Raw genomic sequence first — 26,822 nt, 5'->3', positions numbered from 1 at the left:
ATGCCAGAAAAAAAAAATATTAACATCTCGCATAAATGACGATGCCATTTGATTGCAAAAGTGCCAAATCATGCAGCAAAGGAAACAAGTACAACTAAAATTTTATCCTAAAAGAATTCCATATTGAACTATTTGAACACCAGAAGTTCAATTTTGCCCTCATGAGTTCAACTCCACAAAAAGACTTGCTTGAGGATGTAACCCTGCTTCCTTCAGAGAAAGGGTGAGCTTCTCTGGCCCATATACAGTTCTCGGAAAATTTGAAACAAGGCAGTAACTGCCCATTTCTAAGCAGCCCAAAGAATCGACATAGTCATACAGAGATTGTATTGTTGCAGTACTGTGGAACCTCCTTTCCTTGCGATCTCCAGCCGGAAAGCGTACCAAAACCTAAATGATTGGAAGAACAATTAGGATATAAAATAGATCACTCCCAGCAAGAGATCCAAAAAAAAAATCTTGATGGCAGAGAAGCATATTAAATGAGACACAGGAGTAACAAATGGCTACGTATCATTTTGACTATTAAACAGCAGTCTAATGGAAATAAAATGCTAATTAAGTTTAATACAAATGCCTTTTCCAGGTTAAAATCCATTAACCAGCTGCAATTTCCCAAGCTCATAAATATTTAAAACGGGACAGAGGAAAAAAAGAAGACAGAAAAAGAGATGCTCTTAGGGTCTGTTTGGTTGGAAGTAAAATGTTTTCCTTGGGAAAATATTTTCCGTGTAAGTAATTTTCCATGAAAATCATTTCCCTTTCATCATTTTCAGGTGTTTGGTTAGCTTATTGAAAATATTTTCTTACTTCATTTTTCTGGTGTTTGTTTAACTTTTGAAATATTTTCACTTTTATCTCTATCTTTACTTTCTACACGTTATAACTACATACTTCTTCCCATGCAAAATAAGAAAATTTATCTCATTGTTTAACTTTAAAAAATCTTGGAGAAAGGTATATATGAATAAAAAATATCTCCTTAAGCAAATAAATAAATTGCTGGCCATTTAGTGTCAAATATCAATCACATGCAATGCTTATTGTGACATATATCTTGCACTCTCACTGCTGAAAGTTTCTCTAGAAAAGAATGTCCCTATTATACATAATTAATTACAAGCATAGGATGAGTAGGATGAGGTTTTTTTTTATTTTGAATATACTAGGGGGAGGGTTTGGTGGTACGGGGAAGGGAGTGTAAGGAAGAGGTATTGGGTTCGAGTCTTCCTGTTTATACTAAAAAAAAAAAAAAGAACATACTGCAAGATGATTTCAGTAAGTTTGGAACATACTACAGGCAAGATGCATGCATTTCGGAAAACAACTTCAGGAAGTTGGGAAGGGAAGTTGTTTTCCATAAGATGAGTGAAAATATTTTACATAGGAAAATGTTTTCAGTAACTTTTGTGCAACCAAACACGGGAAATTAGGAAAATATTTTCCTGGAAAACATTTTCACCCGAAACAAACGGACCCTTAGAGCATAAATCATCACTTAAGCAGTAAAAATGTTCACAGAGCCCAGTGATATTATTGAAAAGTGACCCAATTCTGTTCTCTCAAATTAAGGAAAGATGATAAGAAAAAAAGATTACTTGAGTAACATCAGTTCCCTTCTCTGGTTCAGCACCCAGTGAAAGAGCTTTCTCCTGTCGTAATTTGGCTAATGCAGCTTCTTTTTCGGCAGCTTCTAGTGCTGCTCTCTCACGAGCCTCTTCTTCCTCCTTCCTTTTCCTTTCAGCCTCAGCAGCTTCCCTTTCGAGCCGTTCCTGCTCCTCTCTCCTTTGCCGCTCCCTAGCCTGATAAAAGACAAACAGCCAAAAGGATTAGAGATTTTTTTCCCTACAACATAATTTCAAAAAGAATGGAGGAGCAGATAGATTCAGAAACTCGCTAATAAGCTTACTAAATTAACAACCATCAAAATTAAACATAAATATCCAAAAGCAACATACTTGGTCAGCTTCAAGTGCAGCACGATAAGCCGCATCCTGCTCTTCCCTTAAACGCACAGTATTTCTTCTTTCTTCTGCATCAAGCCTAGCTGATACAAGAACAGGGGCACTTTCTTCAAGCACTCTCTGCAATATATTGATCATTTCCTCAGGAGACTGAGGGCCCTCAATCTGCAAACATTTTCATAAGGATCGGATCAATAAGTCCTAACCAATTAACTTCAATATTTTAAGAAGTCAACTAATAGAGCTAGCATTTTAGCAACAAGGGGCAAGGATATTCAAAGAACCTACATAAGCAAAAGAGGGAAGAAGTAATTGGGACTGAAGCAGGGTCTTATGGCCAAAGATTAAGCTATTGGGATTGACTCTGTACTTTCGAAATTACAAAACCCAAGCCAGCCATTTTTTACTATTTTGGAGTTAGTAACATAAACCTTATATATCCATTCAGCTAAACCCACAGACAGTTAATTCTTAACTCTCACAATTTACTACGTAATTAGCTAAGCCACAGCGGAGCTGTACTCCATTTTGTACAGGTATAAAAACCCAACTGAACATGGTTAACGATAAAAGCAGAGAGACTCAACCACCAGTAAAAACTCAAGAAAATGATACTAAAACCCATACGTATATTTTGTCCTTACCAAAAGTAGATGAGTCCTAATGGAAACTGCAAAAGAGTTTGTACCAAAAATTGCACAAGGACAGAAATAACAAAAATTTCAAACAAAACAAATTACGCTCTCTGCAGCCGCAACAAGGAATAACTGAAAAACCTTATAGACGACAAAACAAATGCACCACAGATATATACTCCTAAGAGTTGGAAGCAAAAACAGGCATCATCAACTGACTAAGGAAATGCCTCTACATTCTACCACTTAACCGCTACCTACTGTGTCAGCACTTTTGAAGGGGTTTGGTGAACAAATTAGGAACTGTCAACATATGTAAATAGTTTTGAAAACAAAGGCTCAGGAAGGGAAGCCAAAACCCCTAGCTAGCTAGAAAAAGGCACTAAATGGAATTTCCAACTCAAAACTAACAAAAGTACAATACTTTTGATCCAAATAAGTGAAATGACGTCTTATAGATCAGGGACATCATCCTATTGAGTAGCCATAATCTAAATGCACTAAGTACTCAAGACATGAAATATTCAAATTTATACCTGTTGCAGCAATGCAATTCTCTGGTTAGTGGCGGCCATAACAACTGCACAAAAAGGGAATCTTGACGCCTTCAAGCTATTGCTCATCTTGAACCCTTCACTAGCTCTGATACTACCGCCCCAGGCGACAAAATTCTCGTTAATAAAAGCAGCCAAAGCCTCGTTACACAACGTTCTATCGCAAAAAACAGGAGTATCCGGATGATCCGGCGAGTGCAAGTAAACAAATAAGAGCTTAAACGCATGCCTAGACCTCTGTAGTGCATCCATAAAACCCTCAGCTACAAAATTCGGTCGCGTCCTACCAAAATCCCTTTCAAACCTCGCGACAAAATCCATAGCCTCCGACACCGCAGCTGAAACAGACACCAACGGGGTCGTTGTCGAAGAATCCCCAACTCGGCCCGAATTGAGACCGATCATCCCCAGCGAATAAGATAGTACTCCGCTGGCGGCCCACATCCCGAGCCCGATCGCTCCCGATACTAATCCTAGACTACGGGAAATGATGGAGAACGGGAGAGTCACAACTTTCCAAGCCAAGCCGGGGGCCCCACCGGTCCAGGCTGCTGTGGCCGGTAAGACCACTGCTGCTTCCTGGGCATTGGAATTGGAGGAGGAGGAGGCGGCGGCGGCGGTGGGCTCGTCAGAGGAGTTAGAGATGGAGGTGAAAGACGAGATCGCTTTCTCGAGGTCCCAGCCATGAGCGGAGAGGATCTCTGTGCATAAATCGGGGTCGTCGAGGCCTGTAATTGCTTGAAAATAAGCCAATTTATCTGCCACATCCCCCATTCTTGTTAGTTTCGGTCTACAATTTTGGAAGATAGAAGAGAGGAAGAATTTAGGGTTTTGGAAAGAGAGGAGGGATTGATGTAAATTTGATCAACTTAACTGATTTGGTTTTTGTCTTTATTCGAAAATCTACTTCGCTTCGTTCATGCCAATTTGTCAAACCAATGCGTCTATGCTCATTTCCCACACCAAAAACCAAAGGAAAAAATTTATAACGAAGAGGTGGAATTCGATATTTGTCTGCAAACTAATAATGAAAAAAAAAAAAAAAAATTTATTAGGTACTCTTTCGAATAGGTTTTGGGCATGATAATGGTTATGTTGATTTTTTTTTTTAAAAAAAAAAATTTCTGTGTGGTGGTATTGGGAAATGTTGTGGAGTATTCTTTCTTTTTCTTTTTTTTTTTTGAGCGCAGATTTTTTGTTTCGATTTAAAAAAAAAAAAAAAAAAGCAATCAAACCAAGTAGACCCGTTATTAATGGTTAGAGGTGTCAAAATGGGTGACTCGGGCGGGTTTGGGTTGGGTAAAATGGGTAATGGGTATAAGTGAGTCAACTCATTTATACCCATTTAATTAGATGGGTATAAATGGGTAAGTCAAAAAATGAATTGGGTAACCCAATTACCCATTTATAACTCATTTATTTTAACTTTTTGCAAACTTATTTAAATTCATTTTTACAAACTAAGTTATCAATTTATACCACTCTTTGTACCCATCATTAGTTTTAAATATTTACTTATAATGTTCAATAAACTTAATTACCAATTTTTTTCATTTATACTCTATATCACAAAATTACCTATTATTTAATAATTGAATAATACGAATATAAAAATTTGAATTAAGTACTATAAAAATTAATATAAAAACTTAATCCAAAAATTTTGAACCCGTAACATTTTTTTGATATATAAATTTAAAATTTTATTTTATAAAGATAAGAAAATAGACTAAAATTTATCATAAATTGGTAATGCTAAAAAATGAGCAAATTAACAAACTAAGAAAAAATAAAATAATAAGATAAAACCAACAAATAATAATAATAATAATAATGTTAACATCATGACAAAATGAAAAACTTGACAAAAAAAAGGTAGGGGAAAAGAAGAGACTTAGGGGGAAGAGAATTTTAAATGGATTAATTGGATTTGATGGGTTACCCAATAATACCCATTTAATAAATGGGTATTATTGGGTAACCCATTTATACCCATATACAAAAATTTAAGATATCCATACCCATCTATTCATGGGCGGGTATGAGTAAATCTAGTTAAGTGGGTTGATTTGCCATCTCTATTAATGGTAATGGCTTTGTTACGGTGACTGCTCGGCCAAATGTGTGGAGAGTCTTTCATTCCAATCCTACTCTCTACTCTCTAATGGTGGGCTGAGACTTGAGAGAATTACTCTAAAAATCATTATTGAAGTACTGAATTTACTTTGGTCAGTAGAACTGCTCTAAATTAAGAAGGTTGCAGCAATTTGAACCTCTTTCGACTATAGCCTGCACGGGCACTGCATCTGCCCTGACTGTAGCTGATTCTCTTCAACAAAGCATTCCCATAAACCAAAAATTATTTTGGCACACATTTCAATACCTCTATTGTGTTTCTTTTTTCTTACCCCTTTTCTCCTCTGGTATACATTTAGTCAGATTTAGCCGCTCACATTCTTCCTTCCGGCCCGCTAGGTTACAGAAAACCAACGGCTGCACAGAAGAGACGACACCTTATCCACGGCATCATCAGACTATAGTCTGTAACTCAAGCTTTACAAAGCAAACAGAAGGTAAATTCCGAAAGCGGCGCTCAAGAGTTCCTTTTAACGTTCATTTGTTCACGCAAGCACGCAACTTCAATGAGGTCCTTCCACATTGTATCAAGATCTATAGCAGCCACAAAAGTTAGAAATCCGATGGCTGATGACATGTTTAAAATCAGATAAGCTCGGCAATCTTCTAATGTACAACCAAAATCCGCAAAAATGCGAATCATTTCTCTACTAAACATGGAAGAAGCTGGTATTCCAAATCTACAGAGTTGTAAATCAACTAGCAATTGCAAATACATATACAAGAACAATGTCTTCCGGGGAAAGACCACCCCACCCTAAACTTTTTCCAATTACACCAAATTCTGCCACTAGCTTGTGCTGCTTCCTTTGGATCGACTACACTTGAAACAACTGAAGAGGGCGAAGTGGCGAACAAGGTAACCAGGACAAATAAAAGAGACTCATCAGAGGTCCGGGAGCTTACTGAAACTCGCAAATCATTGGCTTGTCTTTGGGTTTAGACCCTTCCTCCTTTTTCGAAGAATATCTTCCTCTGGTTATATATTCCATAGCTGAACTCTTCTCTGCCTTCACCATAGCAGCTAGAGAAGACCATGCTTCGTTTGGCTGCTCATTAGCCCAACATTTGATAAAGTAAACCTTTCGCTCAGCCGACTTCAGTTTCGTCTTTATTTTCGACCCTCTTGATTTTCCTGATTTCTCTGACTTAAACTCTTTCTCTGCTGCCTGAATCAGCCTCTGAAGATCACAGAGCAAGCAGACTATTGCAGCACCCCCAAGATAAAGTACACTAGTTACATCATCCATAAGGTTCAGTGCAAACTGTGACCCACCCATGTGTCTATATGCTGGAGAGCAGGTCTGCTCCGAGCAATATGACAGGGCTTCCAACACGGTCTCTGGCTGCCCGCCTTGGCCCAAAACAGATGAAATACTCAGAAGAACTTCCACAGATCCTGTGGAATCTGACGACCAATCCCCATTGTAAAGGCGAAGGGTAAAACAGTAACTGTATATGATGTCAACAAGGTGAACTGTCAATAGAGGGGATGGTTCAGTAGCACTAAGCCTTCTAACAGAAGGTAGAGGAGCATCAGGGCCCGGTGGAATGTCATAGATCTGATCGTTTTCAATATTATCGTGGGATGAAGCTAGTTTTCCTGTGTTGTCAAGTGGTTGAACAAGTTGGGTTCCGTCCTGGCTGAGACGTGTATAATTAGCAGAACGCTTCAACCACCAAGGCTCCCATGGCTTGAGCAGTTTGCTCAGCTCTCCTGAGGCTATAGCTCTTAGGAAATGCTTCTGCTCTTCCACAGAGAGATCATCAAGGCCTACCTGACTTCCTATACACAGAATGGAAGAATTTCGGATCAGCATAAAAGGGTAGAGTTTCCAACAGGATTCCAAGACAGCAAAGGAAGTTTTTACATACAGACATTATATTATATGAAAATCTCTGTGCACATGTGTCATACCAGATAAAATCTTTTGAACAGTCTCCTCTGCGAAAAGTGACTCTGAGTCTGAATCTGAACCTGATCAAATTCAAATATGTTGCAAATTGGAAGCGGTTGGAAAAGCATAAAGAATAGCATTAGGAAGGGCAGGTGAGAAGTAACATGATAATGCTAAACTATTAATGTCAAAAACAAATAAGGACCAGACAAACATTCCAAAAAGTTCTACTGAATTTGAGGCACACAGATAGATAGCCAAGACCAAATTATCAACTCTAAACAACTAAATTATGATAGTAAGCAGTTTTTCAAGGCTGCCAAAAGGTCATCCTTCCAACAGAATGCAGTCCAATTTGGCACTGTTACATATACTGTTGCAGCCACATATCAAGAATTCCTAAAAATTACTCATTTAATTCACCATAAATTTCAGATCGACTATATAATGATTTCTCATAATATTGTCTACTTTTTAGTCAATGAAAATAACTAAAACCTACCACACCAAGTAAACTGGCGATATAGACTTCAAGCACAATTCACTTTAATCTTTACAAAAATAGTCAAGAAGCAACAACAAATTGACTGTACCCTATACTGCTAAAACAACCCAACTGAGACCAGCAAAACACACTTAAGAAGTAATAATGGTAAATAGCAACAGATACTTAGAGTAAAAAAGCAACAGAGAAAAGTAAATTAGTAGCATTAAGAAACAAAAAACAAGTTAATGACAACAATATATATACCATGCTCATCCATGTAATCCATCTCCTGCTCTTCCGAATGGAATCGCTTAAGGATATGCAGCATTTTTTGTTTACTTTCATCATCAGGCTGCAACTGTCTCAGTTCCTCCTCGACGTTCTCCCTCATAAAGGACTCAGTGCAATGAAGACTGTGAGACTGCAAGAATCAAGTACTTTTACTAACTAAAATCCACAAACACGAAAAGCAGAATAGTTTGCAGCAATCTAATTAACATTAAAAAAAAAAAAAACTTTTTTCACTAAAGAAAGTGCCTGAACAATCTCTAGATTTTAACACACCTTGTAACAAGGGAGGGAGCAATATCGAGTATTGCATCGCGGGCAAGTATACTGTGAATATTGTTTTTGACATCTGCACCACCCAAAATTCAATATTAGCTTATAATAACACGAAGGATCCTTTGGCAGGACGTCATATCTTTTCCATGAGGAAAAAAAAATTTTCTCCGAAACTTCCAAGAAATTAATTTGTAAGTTTCACTGATTTTTTTTGGAGTTTTTTCAGAAGTATTTCCTGCAAAACTAGCATCGCAAGTACTTTATTCAAGCAACAAGAGTACCACCGCAGCACTCCTCAACAAGCACCACAAACAACACCATGACCAACATAAAAATCTTCCAGAAATCAGCCACAGCAAACCCAGAACAGTATTGAAAGAAAGCTGAAGAAGTTGCCGAAGCTCAGTTTCTAGAGTACTATCATTGCGGTCAAAATTCATTCAAGACTATAAGAAGCCTTATCCTGGATTGAAACTACAGAACAAATATCAACACTTTTCACCTATACTAAAATTTTTCCATATAAAATTAATCAAATTTCTACAAATGAAGGGGAAAACATTTTTATTACAACAAGGGCCTTCAATCCCTAACAAAGAGCAGCGAAAAGACCAAGCAAAGCGACACAATCTGCTTGAGTTGGCCTCTGTGATTTAGCTCAATTCCTCATGTCGGGCCCAGAGGTATCATGTATGTGAGCAGGGAAGAGAGAAGAGGAACCGATACATCGGCGCTCCGCAGGGAAAGAAGGAAAGCAGGAGGAGGATGTTACCAGAATATACCATTTCACACACACAAAAAAAAAAAAAAGGTGCACAAGATCATAGAAGTATTTAGTAAGTAGGAATTAAAGTAAAGAGCTTTACACGCGGCAGATTATTCGAGACGAGGAGTTGAATTGGGATGAAGACGACGGCGTGTCGGAGGTGATTATTGTATCAGGCAGCATTGGGTTGGGAAGAGCAAATGGATTGCGATTGCGGTGGTCGCTTCAGCGTTCAGACGCTTGCACTTGGCGGCACCGGCAGAGAGCACTGCAGATTTTGCTAGAAATTTCCAAACAAACTTTTCCTTAGTGTTTGTTGCAAGTCCTAATAGTTATACTCCGACCGGTTAAATTACGGACTATAAGACAACTTTTCCTTCCGCTCTTTTGCCCTCTTCCAGAGAGTTGCACCAATTCTCTCTCACATATTATTTAATATGAAATTTTAATCCCTTAGAATTTAAATAAGCGATTTTAGTCCCTAACAGATGAAAAGGACTTGCTTTTGGTCATTTTATCAACTTTCTGGTGAAATTCTGAAAATCGGTCCCTTGTTTGTGGATTATTGGGTTTTAATTTCTAATGGGTCTTGATCTTTAGGATCCTACAAATTATTGGACATAATTTTATTGCAACTTTGTTTGAGTCTTATCTAAAAAAAAGAGTACGAAATTTGGAGTTTTGAATTTATGATTTGATCCTTTTGATTTGTGCCTACATGGCGATTTTTGTTTGATTTGAAAATTGGGACGTGTATGAAATGATTTGAGAACTTGATTGATGCCAAAAAGTTTGTAAAATTTAATGAAATAACTTTCCCATGAGTTAGGCTGGAAAATCTACAAAACGCAGGGAAAAAGATGATGGGACTTGAAAGAATCCGGTAAAAATTCAACTGCAGAGTTTGATTAGAGACCAAAGGTGATGGTTTTATATTTATTATAAGAACCAAAATCGTTGATTTTAATTCTGAGGAACTGAGATTTTAATATATGACAGATGATTTGTACAATTTTTTTTGTTATGTTTTTGGGAGATAGGAACTTGGATTTGGGCCTCTCTAGTTCCAATTCTATGCAATTGTATAATTCGTATAACATTTGATATAAACTAATACAAATTTAGTGTAAGCATGAATTTTTTTTCTTTTTGACTAAATTTGTGCAGAATTCATGATATGGTTACACCAAAAGTTTACTAAGCTTATGCGAAAGTTATATCAATTTACGTAATTAGACAGAACAATGCAGAAATTTGGAACTTCGCTAGTTGAAAAAAAAAAAAAAAAAAAGGCTTCCGCTAAGAAGAGAAAGTATCAATTGCAATTTGTTGCGGCAAGTTGGCCATTAAACTATTTCCTTTATACGTTTTTGGCCTGTCAATAATGTATTATCGCAAAGAAGACCCTCAACACAAAAAAAAAGTATTATGTTTAAGGACTTTCGTCAAATTTAGTCAATAGAAGGATAAGTGAAAGCATATGAAAAATTGTTGGGATATGCAACTTTTCCTACATATTTTGCTAGATTATGTTTAATATCAAAATAATTTAGTTATTAGAAAAATAAGGATATTTGTTAACCAAATATCATATTGGTTTGTTAACAGATATTTTAGATAAGATTTGCTAGTAGAAGGAGATTATATTTTGTTGAGATTTTTAGGATAATTATTAGTTAGATATTTTGCTAGTTTATTTCATGTAATCACTATAAATAGTGAATTGATGAATGTAGAACATAAGCTCATTTTCTACCTTCAATACAAGTCTCTTATAAGCTTTTTTTGCAACATTAAGGTGTTGTTTCTTAGTTCATGCCCTAAAAAATCAACAAAGTGGTATCAGAGCCTATATCTTAAGGCCTGAGTCTTTTTTTTTTTTTTTTTGAGAGTGATGCATTGGTGAGGATCCATTATAAATTCAAAGCCACGACAAGAAAGAACTTTTTGTCAAATGTTTCAACTTTTAGTGGTGAAACTTACCAAATTTGGGCCATAAAATTTTGGACTTATTTGGTAGTCAATGATCTACGAGATATGGTGGAGACGAATTTTGTTTCACCAGCATTTAAAGAGCTGATGGATACACAAATTAGAGACCACAAAGTTGCAGTTAGACAGAGATCCAAGGCCAGCATTTACATATCAGTTTTTGATGCTGTTTTCACAAGGATAATGGCTAATGATTTGATTGAGAATAAATTATTCTCAATTAAAATAAAAAGGAGAAGTTTCACTATGAATTGGTCAGATTTTGACAATTCTAAAATGGAACAATGATGATGAAATCAAGAATTCAGATCCTGAAAAAATTCAGGAGGAGATCATTGATAAGTCAGGAGGTATCAAATTGATTCCTGATATTTATCAAGATTATAACATTTCTGTTTTTGAGTCTACAGATTTTGATGGTGATGACAATATGAAGAACCATGCAGAATTTTATATTTTCTGTATAGGTTCAAATATCGTCAAAAGATGTTTCATTTTAAACCTATGAGAAGGTTATTTGGAAATATTAAAAAAAAAATCATCTTTTATGTGGAGTTTGGCATGAGAAGACAAAAGAAGTGGTTCGTTGCAAGACTAATATTTAGCTTGCATAAAAACCCAAAGGAAGAAGTTCATTGCAAGGCTAATCATCAATTGCAGAATTTCTTACAAAAGTCTCGTTCAAAACAAGATTCAAAGATTTGAGAAGACAATTGAAAATCTGCAGCAAAAGTGACAAGGAGGAGTGTTGGGATATGCAACTTTTCCTACATATTTTGCTAGATTATGTTTAATATCAAAATAATTTAGTTATTAGAAAAATAAGGATATTTGTTAACCAAAAATCATGTTGGTTTGTTAACAGATATTTTAGATAAGATTTGCTAGTAGAAGGAGATTATATTTTGTTGAGATTTTTAGGATAATTGTTAGTTGGATATTTTGCTAGTTTATTTCATGTAATCACTATAAATAGTGAGTTAATGAATGTAGAACATAAACTCATTTCTATCTTTAATACAAGTCTCTTATAAGTTTTTTTTGCAACACTAAAGTGTTGTTTCTTAGTTCATGCCCCAAAAAATAAACAAAAATCCTTAAACTATTGTCTCGTTATCAAGTTTTGGTTCCTAATTTATAAAAGCAGCCCCAAAACAATTAAAAGTGTATACTTTTGACCCTTTCGATAGTTTTAGTAGTAAATGTAGTTTGAACTAAATGACATTTTGTTCAATCACGTAATATAACTATCGAGACCAAAATCAAAAGAGTTAAGATGAAGAGCACACTTCATTATTCAACGTTGCAAAAGGCTGAATCTAATAATGGTAAAATAAAGTGTAATGTTCTTCTCAGCCCTTTTGATTCTGGTCTTGATCCTTTGGTTTCGATTGCACTTATAACTAAAATGGTTGGGAGGGCTGAAAGTATATATTTTTAATTGTTTAGGGGCTACTCTGAAACAAGTTTAAATTAGGAGTTAAAACTTGACAATGAAAATAGTTTAAAGGCTCTCTAGATACTTTACTATTAAGAAATTCTTGTATCCGGTGAATTTTATCCCTCCTTTCATCAGAGCTAAATTTGACGAAAGTCCTTAATCATGACACTTTTTTTTGTTGAAGGGCTAATTTATAATAATATATTATTGAAGAGCTAAAAGAATGCAATGAGAATAGTTTAGGGGCTGGACGAACAGTTTCTTCCACAAAGAATGGAGGCAACTTTTTGGCTGCCTGTCTGGCATGTGAAAAAGAAGCTGTTTTCGTTTTTCATGGTGTGAGAGCAACCAAAACTGTAAAGACGGAAGAAATTGAACGATGAAAAATTGTTTATACTGAGTACATCATAACAGGAGATGCAAAGCATCAAAACAGAAGCACCCCTCAAAAAAGAAAAGAACCCAACTTTGAAGGTCTGTCACTATACATGGCAAAGTTCGAAGCAGTGAGTTATTAATGACGACGACTGCAGCAACGTATTGCAAATTAATGAAGCAAAACAACCGCATTATTCTTCCATAACTTTCCTGCCTCCACTCTCTTAATGCATTTAGCCAGTGGGTTATGCTTAGCAATTTTATTTTATTTTTCTCCTTTGCTTGAAAATTTCTATGCCATTGTTGTTTGATTATTTTCATGAACCTGGTGTACTCGATTCATTTTAATGAGAAGGAACTTCCACTCCATGGAATCCTGTGAAAATTTGTAACTTTTTAGCCTGCATCCTAGTCCGTTGTATTACATCTATTGCCTTGGACATTTACCCGAGAAAACCTAAAGCAAAATTACCAGTCCAACCCAACGAAGAAAAAAACGATACCTTGGGCAATACAATATCATCCTTGCAGAAGCTAAAGGGACTGTTTCCGTTAATCTGTTCCTTTAGCTAATAGAAACAGATGCAAAATAGGGTACGACATTTCAGCTTAGGAGTGCTAATCGTTGCCATGAGTAATATTTTCAGTTTCCTCTTGCGAATATTATCAAATCTTGTTAGCGACAAATCTCCATATTCTTGGATTCTTAAAACAGGAAAAAGTTTAGAACAGAAAGCATTTCACACGTAGAAGTCATATTGCCTCCTTTATGTACCAGTTTATACCAATGATAAGATCTTTTAGAGTTTTGAGTTGGACTACCTAAAAGAAAGATCCTTTGATCAGTTAGTACCAGAATGGTTTAGAGTTTGCATCAAGTACAATTGCTGTTGTCAAATTAATAGGATAATCCCAACATGGAGATCAAATTGGAAACAATGTGTTGTGTAGATGTACTCCCTGAACGTGGTGTCGCATGTTAACTGAAGTTCTATTATGCTCATTGACAGAAATATATATATATATATATATATATATATATATCATCAGGAGATGGGCTGATTTAGCACAGGAATTTCTGGCCTAGCGTTCAATTCGCTGCAGCCTTTACCCCATTATATACATTCTAAGTGAAGAATTACTGCTAACAAACAATTAGATAAAACTCAGACGCTCTGAAGGGTCTTCATTGTCTTTTCATCGTTTAGTTGTTCAGATACAGTTTTGTTGTTTTGTTCATTCTGTTTTGGTTTGTCATCAGGAGCAGGCTTGAACTTAGCCTTGTTAGCTAGCTCTTCAACTGCATCAACAATGGCTTCGACGCGTGTTGGAATCTCAATTAATAAGGAAGTAAATGTTACCAATGGTATGACTTCCACAAGAGGTATGGTGTTAGTTGTCAGAAGCGGTTCCATTATTGCCGTTTCAGATGATTTTGTCTCTGAAGTTGTTGGCGTCAGGACTAAACCAGGGAGGGACTTCAGGTAGTTTTTTACTTCTTGAACTGAGTTGTTCATTTCTTCAATTGAGATATCCATTTTGGAGGTTTTCTTAAAAGTCTCAAGGTTGATTGCGAGTTCCCTTAGAATGCTCCCCGAACTGGAATTCACTTTGAGGCAGATATCACTTAGATGCTTCTTCATGGATTTGGAAGCCTGCATTGAACGGAATCAATATTACCTGAATGAGTTAATTTGAAGTGCTAGCTCCTAGAGAGAATGTTGCAGTTTGATTAAGCTAATTAAAGGACTTGTCTATGATACACACAGAACAATCGGATTATACGAGATTGTACCAAATTGAGGATACCTGTTTTTTATTACTGATGCAACTATTTAGTGCCTCAATGCAATATGCACAGTCACGCATGGCTGCAGCAATCTTAAGGTATTGTTTCCATGGATGCTGGAAGTTGAAGCTACCATGAGCAGGCTCCCATGCAGCAAAATTGGCCTACAGAAATTCCAATCACCATATTCAGCCAGCCTGTATTTATGGAGGCAAGGCAATTGCAGGAAAACCAGCAGGCTAATACCCTATAACCTACCATTGATTCTTCAGTAGCCTTGGAATTCAATACACATTTGTAAGCCTGTAGATTTTGCACCGGGGCACTAGTGGTTTTCTGACCATCATCAAAATATTCAGCTACACAACCTAGAAAAAAAATTGGAGAATCACCATTTTGAGAACGTTGATTTTGCATATTAAACTACTGTGCTCTAATAGAACAAGAAAACTCACATTCTAAAGATGTGGCTAATTTTTCCATGTTTTTTATGATCAAACAATGAAGCTCCTGACCAGCCCAAATAGGGGAAACCAGCATGCTTGTCAGAATGCACAACGAAGTCCCGATAATGATGGTTGATAGCCTTTGCTTGGCCATATCAAATAATTTTTCCACCCGATAACCAGATACAGATACCAGACTGAAGGTGAGAATAAAGATCACAGTGCCATAATCAAACTTTTTCTTCACCGCCGGCACAAATCTGGAGAAGGTCGCTGCAGAAGCTGGAGGATGAAGAGAATAGTTATTCCGTACACAATCATATGCAGGAGTTTCCTCCATGCTAAGTTTAACACTTTTGACAAGTTAAAAGCTTTTTGTACCTAAAAGGAAGAGGGATCCTTCCACAATAACAGGCTCAAGTTTGTTCCCTGATTTACTGGCGACCCAATGGATTCCTACAGCGAGCAATCCAGCTAGACAAGTTCCGATAGCTCTGTTCAGGCTTTTTGAGATGGTTGCACCTGCAAAATATCATGAACAGGGTTAGTATTTATTTGGGTATTACCAACAGTAGTATACACTACCACCTTGAAACTTGAGTTCCAATTAAGCATCTTGATATACGTTTAGTGGTTGGTACCTACCAACAGTATTTTCGAAGACCACGACCACTGTCATAACTGCCCACATGGCAGTTCCTCCAACACCATCGTACAGAGGTCTCATGTAGTAAAACAAGGAGACGACACTGAGAGCTATTCCCACCTTGAGACAGTGGAACACTTTCCTAGGGTCATCTACTCCCAAATGCCATGCCTTCTTTAAAAACCTCAGCAGTCTCATGGAAAACTTATTTGCAACCAGGCACTTGAAAACACGACAGAAACCATTTGCAGGACCTGGTTCTGTTTCCAAAACCTGATCGGACGAGCCGTCTTTTTCATCCACCCTTATCCTCCATTCAACTCTCCCAGCATCTTCCTTGATGTTAGTCATCTTTGGGATGATATGTAGATTTAGTTAATAAACAATGCAGCGGAAGTCGGATGAAGCTAAGGGTCTTTGGGATTGTACAAGAGGTATCAATGAATCCTACGAGAACCCAATGCTTTTCATTTAGCACTACGGATCAAAGGGCTAAGCTTATAACGCACGCATGGGATAATCAATCCAATTGACCGCTTGATGATTTTATACAGAGGCCTGAGTGCTGACGGATGAAGATTTCAACTCACTTTGTAGGACAGGTTTTTTTTTTTTTTTTAGGAAAAAAAAGGGAACTGAATTCCCTAAAGCATTTTATCTTTTTTTGAGGCCACCGAATTCTTTTGTAATCTCGTTAGGTCAGGCTTTGGAGTGCTTTTGTTGCGTACATCACTGAATCTCTCTCTCTCTCTCTCTCTCTCTCTCTCTCTCATAACACGCTGGCATTGATGATATATGCAATGTCAAGCACCACGATGTATGTAGGATAGTAGTATTTCTAGTACATGGAAATATGAACGTGAAAGAGATCAGGATTGACAAACTACTAGTTGGGAGTTGGGACAGAAGGCATGGAGGAGGGAAACAATTTTTGTTGCTCAAATTTTTTTACAACAGAGAATAACAACTTTTCTTGTTTTCTATTTCCAGCTAAGTTACGGGCACAGGGTTATTAACATTCTCAAGTTGATAATGAGATATGATATGAAAAGGTTGGTTACAAGACATCAATTGAAAATATCATCTGCAGTGTGCCCGCCGGGGGGAAGTGTTGGTTTTTTGGGGCATAAACTAAGAAACAACGCCTTAGTGTTACAAAAAAAAGCTTATAAGAGACTTGTATTGAAGTTGAAAAATGAGATTATGTTCTACATTCATCAACTCACTGTTTATAGTGATTACATGAAATAAACTAGCAAAATATTCAACTAACAATTATCCTAAAAATCTCAACAAAATATAATCTTCTACTACTAGCAATTCTTAGCTAATATATTTGTTAACAAACCAAACATGATCTTTGGTTAACAAATATTCTTAATTTCTAATAACTAAATTATTTTGATATCAAACATAATCTGATAAAATCTGTAGGAAAAGTTGCATATCTCAACATTCCTCCTTGCTACTTTTGCTGCAGATTTTCAACTGTCTTCTCAAATTTTTTAATCTTATTTTGAACGAGACTTTTGTAAGAAATTCTGCAATTGATGATTAGCCTTGCAATGAATTTCTTCTTTTGTCTTCTCATGCCAAACTCCACATAAAAGATGATTTTTTTAATGTTTCCAAATAACCTTCTCATAGGTTTAAAATAGAACATCTTTTGACGATATTTGAACTTATACAGAAAATATGAAATTCTACATGGTTCTTCATTTTTCCATCACCATCAAAATCTGTAGACCAAAAAACAGAAATGTTATAATCTTGATAGATATCAGGAATCAATCTGATATCTCCTGACTTATCAATAATCTTCTCCTGAATTTTTTCAGGATCTGAATTCTTGATTTCATCATCATGTTCCACTTTAGAATTGTCAAAATCTGACCAATTCGTAGTGAAACTTCTCATTTTTATTTTAATTGAGAATAATTTATTCTCAATCAAATTATTAGCCATTATTCTTGTGAAAACAGCATAAAAAACTGATATGTGAATGCTGGCCTTGGATCTCTGTCTAACTGCAACTTTGTGGTCTCTAATTTGTGTATCCATCAGCTCTTCAAATGCTGGTGAAACAAATTTCATCTCCACCATATCCCGTAGATCATTGACTACCAAATAAGTCCAAAATTTTATGGCCCAAATTTGTTAAATTTCACCACTAAAAGTTGAAACATTTGACAAAAAGTTCTTTCCTATCATGGTTTTGAACTTATAATGGATTCTCACCAATGCATCACTCTAAAAAAAAAAGACTAAGACCCTTAAGATATAGGCTCTTGATACCACTTTGTTGATTTTTTGGGGCATAAACTAAGAAACAACACCTTAGTGTTGCAAAAAAAGCTTATAAGAGACTTTTATTGAAGGTGGAAAATGAGCTTATGTTCTACATTCATCAACTCACTATTTATAGTGATTATATGAAATAAACTAGCAAAATATCCAACTAACAATTATCCTAAAAATCTTAACAAAATATAATCTTCTACTACTAGCAAATCTTAGCTAATATATTTGTTAACAAATCAACATGATCTTTGATTAACAAATATCTTTATTTTCTAATAACTAAATTATTTTGATATCAAACATAATCTGATAAAATCGGTAGGAAAAGTTGCATATCTCAACAGGAGGGGGTAGTTTGTGGCAGAAAAGTCTTGCTGACATAAAATTATCCCACCCCCCACCCACCCCAAAAAGCTTATACATTCAGCAATCATCCAAACATTTTCCTTCTCTTCAAACATCATCAACATTTCGCTACACTTCACTCTGCCTTTCTAACGAGTGGATGTCTTCATCTGTCCCCTTGAGTCGTTAAATCAGAATGTTTGGAAAAGCGGACTCCTTCACTATCTCTTGATATATCTGCTACAATATTTAACCCAATATGTTTTTTTTTTTTTTTTTTGCTACAAAATTTTGAGCACCACTAAATACTAAACCATTGATTAACCTGGAAAGTAAATAATCCTTAAAACCATGCTGTCTGTCCTTGTCGTGGATGGTTACTGCAATCAGATAATACAATACAGGCTTGCGATTTGAGTAATCAAAAACTTTCATCTCATTCCAAGTTCTGAAAGCAAATTTAGGTCATGAATGGACAGCCCTTTATTTTATTTTATTTTTTAAGGTCTGGGGCTATTAGCATTTGGATACAGGGTGGTATTAGGTTTTCAATGTGGTTTGATTGGTTGCTTCAAGCTTTACGCTGCCTGAATGGGAAGAGCACTTATCTCAATGTGATAGAGAGCATGCCAGAGTGCACTGATTTGAAAAGCAAGCTCAACTATCAAAAGTCCCCTTTGGTAAATGAACCATCAAACGTTGTTTTCTACCTTTTTTTCTTCACATCCTCCTGGAAATTGCTACTGTTTGTCTTATTCACAAACTCAATACTGTGTTGTTAATTGATTGGACTACCACTACACCACCAAAAGCATGTTTATGGAGTCCTCCTGAATTAGGAATCATATTGAATTCAGTTCCGTGTTTAGATGAGGAAGGTGATTTAACATAAAGCATGTTTATTAGCCGGTCAGATTTGGATGGAAAATTTATTCTGGCATTTGTACAATCTACCAGCCGGGTAGAAATTGTATCACTTCCATGGTACTACAAGATCAAGATAGACTGCATCATGTGAGATCGACAGCGTTTAGGATTTGGCTTCCACGCTACTACCATTGCCCGTTGCCTGAAGCATTCTCAAAACGACATACTGATACTTTTTGCATTTCTTCTCCCTTTTTTTTATTTCTTTCCAAAGCTGAAACCCTATGAGAAGGTACGTTGGGTGGCAAACACCTCATGTGCTTCCTGGTTTAAGAATCCAAGCCACAGCATACAATTCTGTTAAGCCGCAGGGGACAAAACCAGGGGCGAAAGCCAAAATTAGATAGGGAAAAACACAGAACTCTTCTTCCGTATAGCAACATACAGCCAAACCAAATTGTCGTTGGTTGTCGTGATTTACCATTTAATCTATCAACCTCTGTTACATATGCAGCCTGATACGGGTCTAGATATCACCCCCCACCCTGCTCAGGGAAAAATGGAAAAGAAAGAATCACTGATCTAGTTACCTCCAAATCCCTCTTCTCCCACGACCTGAAATGCAGGTCCAAAATGGATACAGCGGATTGGGAAAACTTAATTCTTCTAACGCTTCTATAGCAAGTAATGCTAATTTTTAAGGATGTATTTCAAAAGCATTTGAAGAAGGCATGTCCATTTCAAGGAAGCTGTTGGTCACTGGGGGCAAAATCAGCATCATTCTAGTGCATGCACTTCTAATTTGACATTCCATCTTCAGTTTCTCGAACACCAGACGAGAAAAACTAATTGCAGATGCCTGCCTCCATTGTGGAAATAAGGTTCAAATTTAAGCATCAACCTGTCCTGATACGAGTTGTAGAGCAGATTGTTGGCAACTTTTCAAGAAAGCGGCTCCTCCATCCATAACATTGTCAAGCTGGTCACTTTCACGGATCCTGGTTGAACCCGTCAATTGTAGAAGCTGAACAAGTGAGGAAAAGATCTCATGCCTGGTAACATGCTGCCGATTTTCCTGCAAGACATTGGAACCACACCTGATTAGTAGACCAAAAGAAAGCTACACAAAACTATATGGTCTTATTTGTTACTTGTTAGTCATATTTAGTTCAATATTACCTCAGCCTCAACATTGAATCGCGCCCATATTTTGGTCTCACGAACTTCCATCACTCCCTTCAAAACGGTCAAGCCAAAGCCACGAATTATGTCCACTATTTCCAGGAAAAAACCCTGCTCTTCACATAGGATCTGCAGGAAAGATGAATATTTTTTAGATTCATATATCCCAAAGTACTTGATCATGCATACTTCTGTACTGTCTGTAACATATGCAGGAAACACAATATACAAGTGGAATTGTTTTTCACTTGCCTCGATAAGCATTTGGCCAGGAACGCTAAGGTCCTCAACTATCAATGGACAAAACATCGTTTGATCTCCAACTTCACATGCCCATGTAACCCCCTTGCCACTGTTAGGGTATCCATTCCCAACCGTTCCACTCTGTCGACAAAATACACAGAAATCCCATAGTTTTGTTCCACGTGAGACTTAAAATTAAGATGGAAACTCCATTTCTTAGAATCAAAACTAGTACAAGATGATGACACAAAAAAACTACCAACAAGCTTTTACCTTTAGCTCATCAGTCTGTACAAATCTTTTGGCATGTCTTGTGACACATTGCAAGAAAAGCAAGTGTTTTATAGTCAGATGCAGCAACCGATCAATGCTCATCTGTTACATCAACCAACAAACATGCAAATCAAACTTATCGCATACGACAGACTTTGCAATTAGAGCATTAAATGCGACCTATGATATTAGAATATAAACAGAAAAAATATGTTTCCTTTCTTACAAGGAGGAAAAGAAACTCTTTTATCAGAAAGAAAATGCAAACAAGTCTTCTGTTTCTTTCTTTTATTAAAAAAATAAAATTTGAGATCTACATACCTTTTCACCATTAGGGATCAAATCTCTCAATTCTAAAAGACGGTCATGAATCTGCTGTCGATCTCTTGGCCTAGGTTTAGTCCCTGGTTTGGCCTTCTTTTTTATCGTTTTTGCAGGCAGCTCAAGCTTCTTGGGTGACAAAACAGTGTCTTCTGCAATAATACTGCAATTGTCATCATTGCATGAACCAGCTTCTTTTTTTCTGATAACCTTATCTTTCGATTCAAAATTGCTTGTGCTGTTTAGATGATGTACTGGCTGCAATGAATTTACAGTTCCAACAAATTCAGGAAGACAACTCACTTCATTACTAGAAAGCAAGGGACTCTCAATCTTCCTTCTTTTCGCTGTTGAAGACCACTCATCTCTAAAATCAGAGTTAGCAACTGAACAAGATCCTCTACCAATTGCATCCAACCTCTGATAAAGTCCTAATTGGGAGAACAATGTGTTTGAGGTCCTAAGCTTGGACTCAAGGTATTGCTCCGACATGCAGTCTGAACTGGAAGCACAAAAATGCAAGTGACCACTGATATCCATTGACCTCATTACATCTTCCCAATCTCCAGGGTTTTTTGACCACATATCCACTCTAGGACAATCAGATCTCATATCATTGCCAAAAATACCTGAACCTTTCTCTTTTTCAGCCGAATTTATGGCATTAGTGACTGAACTTTGTACCGAGGTGGATGGCTGGTTGCCCAAGATGAGATTAGTAGGAACATGATGTCCTTTGGAATTTGAAGATAATGAAATAACTTCTGATGTGCCTGATGGGTCACTTTTTAGTTTTGCTTCCATGATGTCATTGTTCTCGTCTGTCATGGGAGAAAACCATTGGAAAAGGTCATCATTCGTACAATGCTTGGAGACAGACTTTGCAAATTCAATTTCTGGCAGCAACTCTTCAAATGTGCAAAGGTTACTTGGCCTCTGAAGTTGATCTTCAGCTGAGTGGAACCACAGACCATGATTCTGATTGCTCATCTTGTTTTCACAGAGCTGCTGCGAGGTCTTCGGCATGTCAATAAACGACTCCAAGTTACACATTAAATTGAATATTGAGCTCTCTTGAATATCATAATCAGTCCATGAACAGTTAAAAGGACCTTGAGAAGCAGAGTGCTCAAACATTAGTGATGATGCAGTAGATTTATTGCCATTGCTGTCAACATGAGCTACTGTACTGGGAAATCTTAGTCCATTGTCACCTAGTGATGATGCAGTGGCAAGAGGGCCTGTTGTCTCACAGTCTGAAGTGGAAGGAAATGACGGTGTGATATTCTCTAGCAAACAATCTTTTTCAATTAAATCTGCGCAGCTATCACCATGTTGAAATGCAGGAGTCGCAGAATGTGGACTCTGACATGAAATTAGTGAAGCAAACAACCCACTTGCTTCCCAAGCATCATTTTGCAAAGACAAAGGTTCAATTTCCGACAAAGCAAGCCCCTGAAGTATTTCGATGCTTTGAAAAAGTTCTCTTGTTTGAGTAACAAACTCCAATCTCTCAGCAAGCTGCAGAACCAAAAAATATATATATATATATATATATTTGTCACATTGCTAAAAAAAATACTAATCAAGGATACCTAAAACCCCGTTTTGAACTGCCATGAATAAGTTGAAATCCAAGGAAAAATATAGATTTCAGGATATTTGCCAAAACAAATGTCTACTAGAGAATTTGAGGATGATCGGCAAGCAGAAGTAAGAACAATGAGCTTATGTTGGTTCACTTGGAATAGGTAAGGAGCCTAAAGCTGACCTTTTGAGTAGATCCAAATTGAACCACGCCCAGCGGTTCCACTGAGATAACAACAATTGTCTGCAAAACAAGAAATTTACAATATTGGCCATGACTAACAACATAGAAAAAGCTACAGAAAAGACTAAACAAATAAAAGTTAAGCAACTCACCTTTATCCCATTGGAAAATTGGCAATGAAACGCAGAATAATCCTGCGGAACAAGCAAATGATTAATTTATAAATTTAAGGGAATCAAGAAAGATTTTGACGAATGGGATTATGCTTGCATGCTATAGAGAAAGAACTACTACACTGAGAGTACCAACATGATAGTCGATAGGATGCGAGCTGCTCAACAGTATCTAAAGCAAGACGAAACTCAATTACCTGGAGGGCATCAGAATTCTGAAGTGATCCTGAGGGACTCAGTTTTCCAGAATGAGAATCAGAAATCATCCATCTGTGGTTCTTGGTAAAAGCAGATTGGCCAATGACCCTACATGAATCAAAAAAGGAATCTTAACCTTGTCAAAATTCTCCCTGATGCATTCACTGCAAGTTGGGTAAGGAGGAATTTGTCCTCCATACCACACTCGATTGAGAAGAATGTACATTGAGAGGTTGGCATACCCTTGGCCCAGCATGTGAACTTGTACGAGCATGTCGTCAATAACAACTCCCAAGTGTTCTTCACAGTACACGTCTTGCAATGTCAATAATCTGCAATTTGAAACACTTAATTGGCCTTAAGAAGAACAGCACAAGTATAATGAAATTAACCCCGAGTCTGCCAATCTATTATGAAAATCAGAAAAGTTCACTTCCTTTTAAACTTAAAAAAAAAGGGTGGGGGGAAACAAACATTAATTTGAACAGACTGAAAATCCGTACATATTATCCTTTCTCATATCCTTTCTCCGCGATCAAGTATATACAAGCACTAATAAATTCTCCTCTAATTTACCATATTAACCAGGTGAAATTTACTACCATCAAGAACTTGTACACAATAGGGCAAATAATTGTAACACTACAACAAAGAAAAGAAAATTTCGAAAGAGCAGTTCGATTTCATTTTGTCGTATGTATTGCCCTCTTGTCAAAGATATAATTAACACAGAGTGATAAAGTGGTTAAGGGAGGATATGTACTCAAAAAAGGAAACAGTTCTGATTTCGACAAGTAAATCAAGAAACGGGTAAGTAAAAGAAATATACCTGTAGAAATCAAATGGTAGTACACTAAAAGATCAAAACCTTTTGACTTCACAATTTTACAACTCAAGATTAGAGGGGTCAAAAAAAAAAAGCAGATTAAATTTTTGCATTAGCCAAAGAAACGGGTGGTTTTGGCAACCGTTAAAAAAAAAAAGGAGAGACACCGAAATTAAAATCATGCATAATATGACATGCATACATGAGAGAGAGAAACGAGAAAAAAGACAAAGCTTACAAAGAATTTTTCTGATCAAAACCCCAGAAAGCACCATAAGACCATCCGTTGTTGCAAGAAAGGCTCTCCAGAGTCTCTTTTACTATAGAATCGCCCATTAACTCTGTAAGCGTTTCGCAAATGGATTTCAAAATGCAGCCTAGCCTTTTTATATATACTAAACAAAACCAGGACGAAGCAAGCCCAAGTCCAAGTCAACCCCAAATCTTTCCAAGATTTAATCTTTTCATTAAACCAACTTCTGGGTTTTGCAACAGCCCAGATCAGAATTGAAGAGAAGCAAACAGCCAGCAGAAAAAAAAAGGAATATTTTCTTGCTGAGGTTAAGAAGCTTCAGTAAACAAAAGTAAAAGGCAGCAGTTTATTTGTGTGTGGAAAACAATGAAGAGTTCTGAGAGGGTCCTTAAGCTGGCAAACGTAGTACCGCAACAAAACCGAAGAGATGACGGATGGATTTCAGAAACCAATGGCGGAAGCTAAAAAGCAGTTCTTAATCCAAAAGAAAAACTGTTGAGGGGGCTCAAGATGGGGAGAGTAGACCACTTAAGCACTCAAAACACACAAATAGCAACATAATCTATAAAGTGGCCCGGTGAGAGAAGGCAAGAGGATTTGAGGTGGATTTAATGTTTTGATATGGTTACAGATATCGCTAGCAGCGTAATGATGCAACTGCACCTCCATTTTTTATTATATATCAAGAATAGATCAAATGAAAAGCTTTTATAAAAAAAAATACTAGTTTATAAGAAAACGGTAGAAATTAGGCGAATCAGGAATATAACAAAAGTTTTGTTTTTTGTATTTTAGAAAAAAATGGGATGTAAAGGATTCAGCTGATATTTTCCTGTGTGGATTGGATGGGAGGCAAGGCGGGTCATTTATTTTCCACGTAGAAAGTAAACTATTAGATCAAAGTACGAAAGTGGAAGGGAACAGAGATTTTCCTCATTTATGCTGCGCATTTATGATCATTTTTCTTTTTCTTTTTCTTTTTCTTTTTGGTATCTATTTTTGCTAATCACGTCTTCGAGGAAGATTTTCAGCTGAAGGTCCCTTTTGGTTATTCTTGCGCCATTGTATATGTCTACCGGCTATTCGTGATGCTTGATAAAATTTACTGTATTTTGCATAAGAATTGATTACTATAGCTTGTGATTAAATACTGAAATACAGTGTGATTTACAGTATGATTATAGGCAAATTACACAAGTTTGTAATAAAAGTTTCCTCCTTATATCATAGAGGCTTATGATGATATTTCATGTGCACTAGAATCAAAGAAAATTAAGCAGTACATTGTACGCTGGTCATTGATTGAGAGATCAATAAAAGAGACCCGCGCTGGGTTGGTCTGCCGGTGGAAGTAACCTCCTTAGATGAGTTTCACCTGGGTTCGATTTCGGGCAGCAACCCAGTTGTTATCTTCTTCAGCATCGGTAGGGCCCGCTCTGCTGGAGCGCTATGGGATTAGTCGGGTGTAGACCCGGATACCCACAGTGATAAAAAAAAAAAAAAAAAAGAGATCAATAAAGAGAGAGAGATAAAATAAAATAGAATGAGAATTTCTCCTTCTCACTTGGTATGTGTACGATGTCAAATACTCACGTATTAATGTATTTAGTGTCATTAGGCCATCCTAAATAGCTCGCTTGATCACGTACCCTCCCTAAGGAAGCATTATCCATCTTTTCCACCAGAATTTGAGTCTCAGGGTTAACGTGTCCGAGAGGATGGAACTTTCCCTTTCGGGTCGCAGGGAAATTAGTCGGGTCGAAAGTCCAGATACCCACTGTATCTGAAAAAAAAAAAAAGGGTATTTAGTGTCATTAGTGCAGCTTTATTTAAGCAAAATTATGTTGTTTGTCAAGAAGTAAAGTAAGCCTTGGATAATTTTGCAGACAGTGGATTAGTCGTGATTAGATGAGATAAATAAATGATTAGGATTCAGATTAGTACGAGTACTCCAATGGTGAGTCGTAATGGGCAAGTATGAGCGTCGGGATTTAACGTTTAACTGGCAATCATTTGTTTTACTTGACCGACGGAAAAGAAAAACGACAAATGAGGTTTATCCTAAACGGGGACTCTTGGGAAATTACCAGAACAACAAGGTAGATGAGTTGCAACATGAATTCCATACTGAAGAGAAGATTCAAACGTATTCTTTTCCATGACCTTAGAGATGGATTCTCTTGTGCTTGCAAACCGTATTCACCAATTCCATTTGGTCAGCTGAGAGAGTCCTAATTACTAAAATTAAAAGCAATTATGCGACCAACAATGTATGATGAGAACAACCCATAATGAAAAGAAAGACAAAAAAGAATTGATACTCATGATGTTTAACGTTTGACCTTTCAGGAGAAGCCCCTGGAAAACAAAAAA

The 26,822-nt window shown here is 36.8% G+C and overlaps 4 protein-coding genes across 4 annotated transcripts; all 4 read right to left on the bottom strand.

Annotated features, from left to right (window-relative positions):
• Nucleotides 1-25: 25 nt before the first annotated feature.
• LOC113707362 (plant UBX domain-containing protein 10-like) lies at nucleotides 26-4,063 on the bottom strand. Its single transcript, XM_072063900.1, has 4 exons — nucleotides 3,136-4,063; nucleotides 1,959-2,129; nucleotides 1,599-1,802; nucleotides 26-390 (listed from the first exon to the last, which is right to left on the bottom strand). The coding sequence occupies exons 1-4, from the start codon at nucleotides 3,925-3,927 to the stop codon at nucleotides 160-162; spliced, it is 1,398 nt and encodes a 465-aa protein (XP_071920001.1). The 5' UTR covers nucleotides 3,928-4,063; the 3' UTR covers nucleotides 26-159.
• A 1,778-nt stretch (nucleotides 4,064-5,841) lies between these two features.
• On the bottom strand, nucleotides 5,842-9,332 carry LOC113705509 (uncharacterized). Its single transcript, XM_027227386.2, has 5 exons — nucleotides 9,105-9,332; nucleotides 8,239-8,311; nucleotides 7,939-8,095; nucleotides 7,208-7,267; nucleotides 5,842-7,075 (listed from the first exon to the last, which is right to left on the bottom strand). Exons 1-5 carry the CDS (start codon nucleotides 9,185-9,187, stop codon nucleotides 6,192-6,194), a joined length of 1,257 nt encoding a protein of 418 aa, XP_027083187.1. The 5' UTR covers nucleotides 9,188-9,332; the 3' UTR covers nucleotides 5,842-6,191.
• A 4,545-nt stretch (nucleotides 9,333-13,877) lies between these two features.
• LOC113706275 (aluminum-activated malate transporter 10-like) lies at nucleotides 13,878-16,230 on the bottom strand. Its single transcript, XM_027228145.2, has 6 exons — nucleotides 15,696-16,230; nucleotides 15,432-15,572; nucleotides 15,060-15,332; nucleotides 14,863-14,972; nucleotides 14,625-14,768; nucleotides 13,878-14,470 (listed from the first exon to the last, which is right to left on the bottom strand). Exons 1-6 carry the CDS (start codon nucleotides 16,045-16,047, stop codon nucleotides 13,982-13,984), a joined length of 1,509 nt encoding a protein of 502 aa, XP_027083946.1. The 5' UTR covers nucleotides 16,048-16,230; the 3' UTR covers nucleotides 13,878-13,981.
• A 3,378-nt stretch (nucleotides 16,231-19,608) lies between these two features.
• On the bottom strand, nucleotides 19,609-25,104 carry LOC113705257 (transcription factor bHLH157-like). The gene is made up of 10 exons (XM_027227051.2): nucleotides 24,435-25,104; nucleotides 23,613-23,702; nucleotides 23,370-23,478; nucleotides 23,152-23,193; nucleotides 23,000-23,059; nucleotides 21,229-22,749; nucleotides 20,908-21,009; nucleotides 20,644-20,775; nucleotides 20,389-20,520; nucleotides 19,609-20,284 (listed from the first exon to the last, which is right to left on the bottom strand). The coding sequence occupies exons 1-10, from the start codon at nucleotides 24,530-24,532 to the stop codon at nucleotides 20,099-20,101; spliced, it is 2,472 nt and encodes an 823-aa protein (XP_027082852.1). The 5' UTR covers nucleotides 24,533-25,104; the 3' UTR covers nucleotides 19,609-20,098.
• Between the last annotated feature and the right edge of the window lie 1,718 nt (nucleotides 25,105-26,822).

The sequence above is a fragment of the Coffea arabica genome, chromosome 8c, assembly GCF_036785885.1.
Source record: "Coffea arabica cultivar ET-39 chromosome 8c, Coffea Arabica ET-39 HiFi, whole genome shotgun sequence".
Classification (NCBI taxonomy): Eukaryota; Viridiplantae; Streptophyta; class Magnoliopsida; order Gentianales; family Rubiaceae; genus Coffea; species Coffea arabica.
This window is presented reverse-complemented; position numbering and strand designations above follow the sequence as displayed.

Coding starts and splice junctions, on each gene's coding strand:
- LOC113707362 (XM_072063900.1), bottom strand. CDS start 3,927: ATGGGGGATGTGGCAGATAAATTGGCTTATTTTCAAGCAATTACAGGC. Junction 2,130..3,135: donor GAATTGCATTGCTGCAACAG/GTATAAATTTGA, acceptor AAATGTTTGCAG/ATTGAGGGCCCTCAGTCTCC. Junction 1,803..1,958: donor CTGCACTTGAAGCTGACCAA/GTATGTTGCTTT, acceptor GTCTTTTATCAG/GCTAGGGAGCGGCAAAGGAG.
- LOC113705509 (XM_027227386.2), bottom strand. CDS start 9,187: ATGCTGCCTGATACAATAATCACCTCCGACACGCCGTCGTCTTCATCC. Junction 8,312..9,104: donor TCTCGAATAATCTGCCGCGT/GTAAAGCTCTTT, acceptor TGGGTGGTGCAG/ATGTCAAAAACAATATTCAC. Junction 7,076..7,207: donor TGTTCAAAAGATTTTATCTG/GTATGACACATG, acceptor TTCTGTGTATAG/GAAGTCAGGTAGGCCTTGAT.
- LOC113706275 (XM_027228145.2), bottom strand. CDS start 16,047: ATGACTAACATCAAGGAAGATGCTGGGAGAGTTGAATGGAGGATAAGG. Junction 14,973..15,059: donor ATTAGCCACATCTTTAGAAT/GTGAGTTTTCTT, acceptor TTTTTTTTCTAG/GTTGTGTAGCTGAATATTTT. Junction 14,471..14,624: donor GCATCAGTAATAAAAAACAG/GTATCCTCAATT, acceptor CGTTCAATGCAG/GCTTCCAAATCCATGAAGAA.
- LOC113705257 (XM_027227051.2), bottom strand. CDS start 24,532: ATGGGCGATTCTATAGTAAAAGAGACTCTGGAGAGCCTTTCTTGCAAC. Junction 23,479..23,612: donor GTTCACATGCTGGGCCAAGG/GTATGCCAACCT, acceptor TGATTCATGTAG/GGTCATTGGCCAATCTGCTT. Junction 23,060..23,151: donor AATTTTCCAATGGGATAAAG/GTGAGTTGCTTA, acceptor CTTGTTTTGCAG/ACAATTGTTGTTATCTCAGT.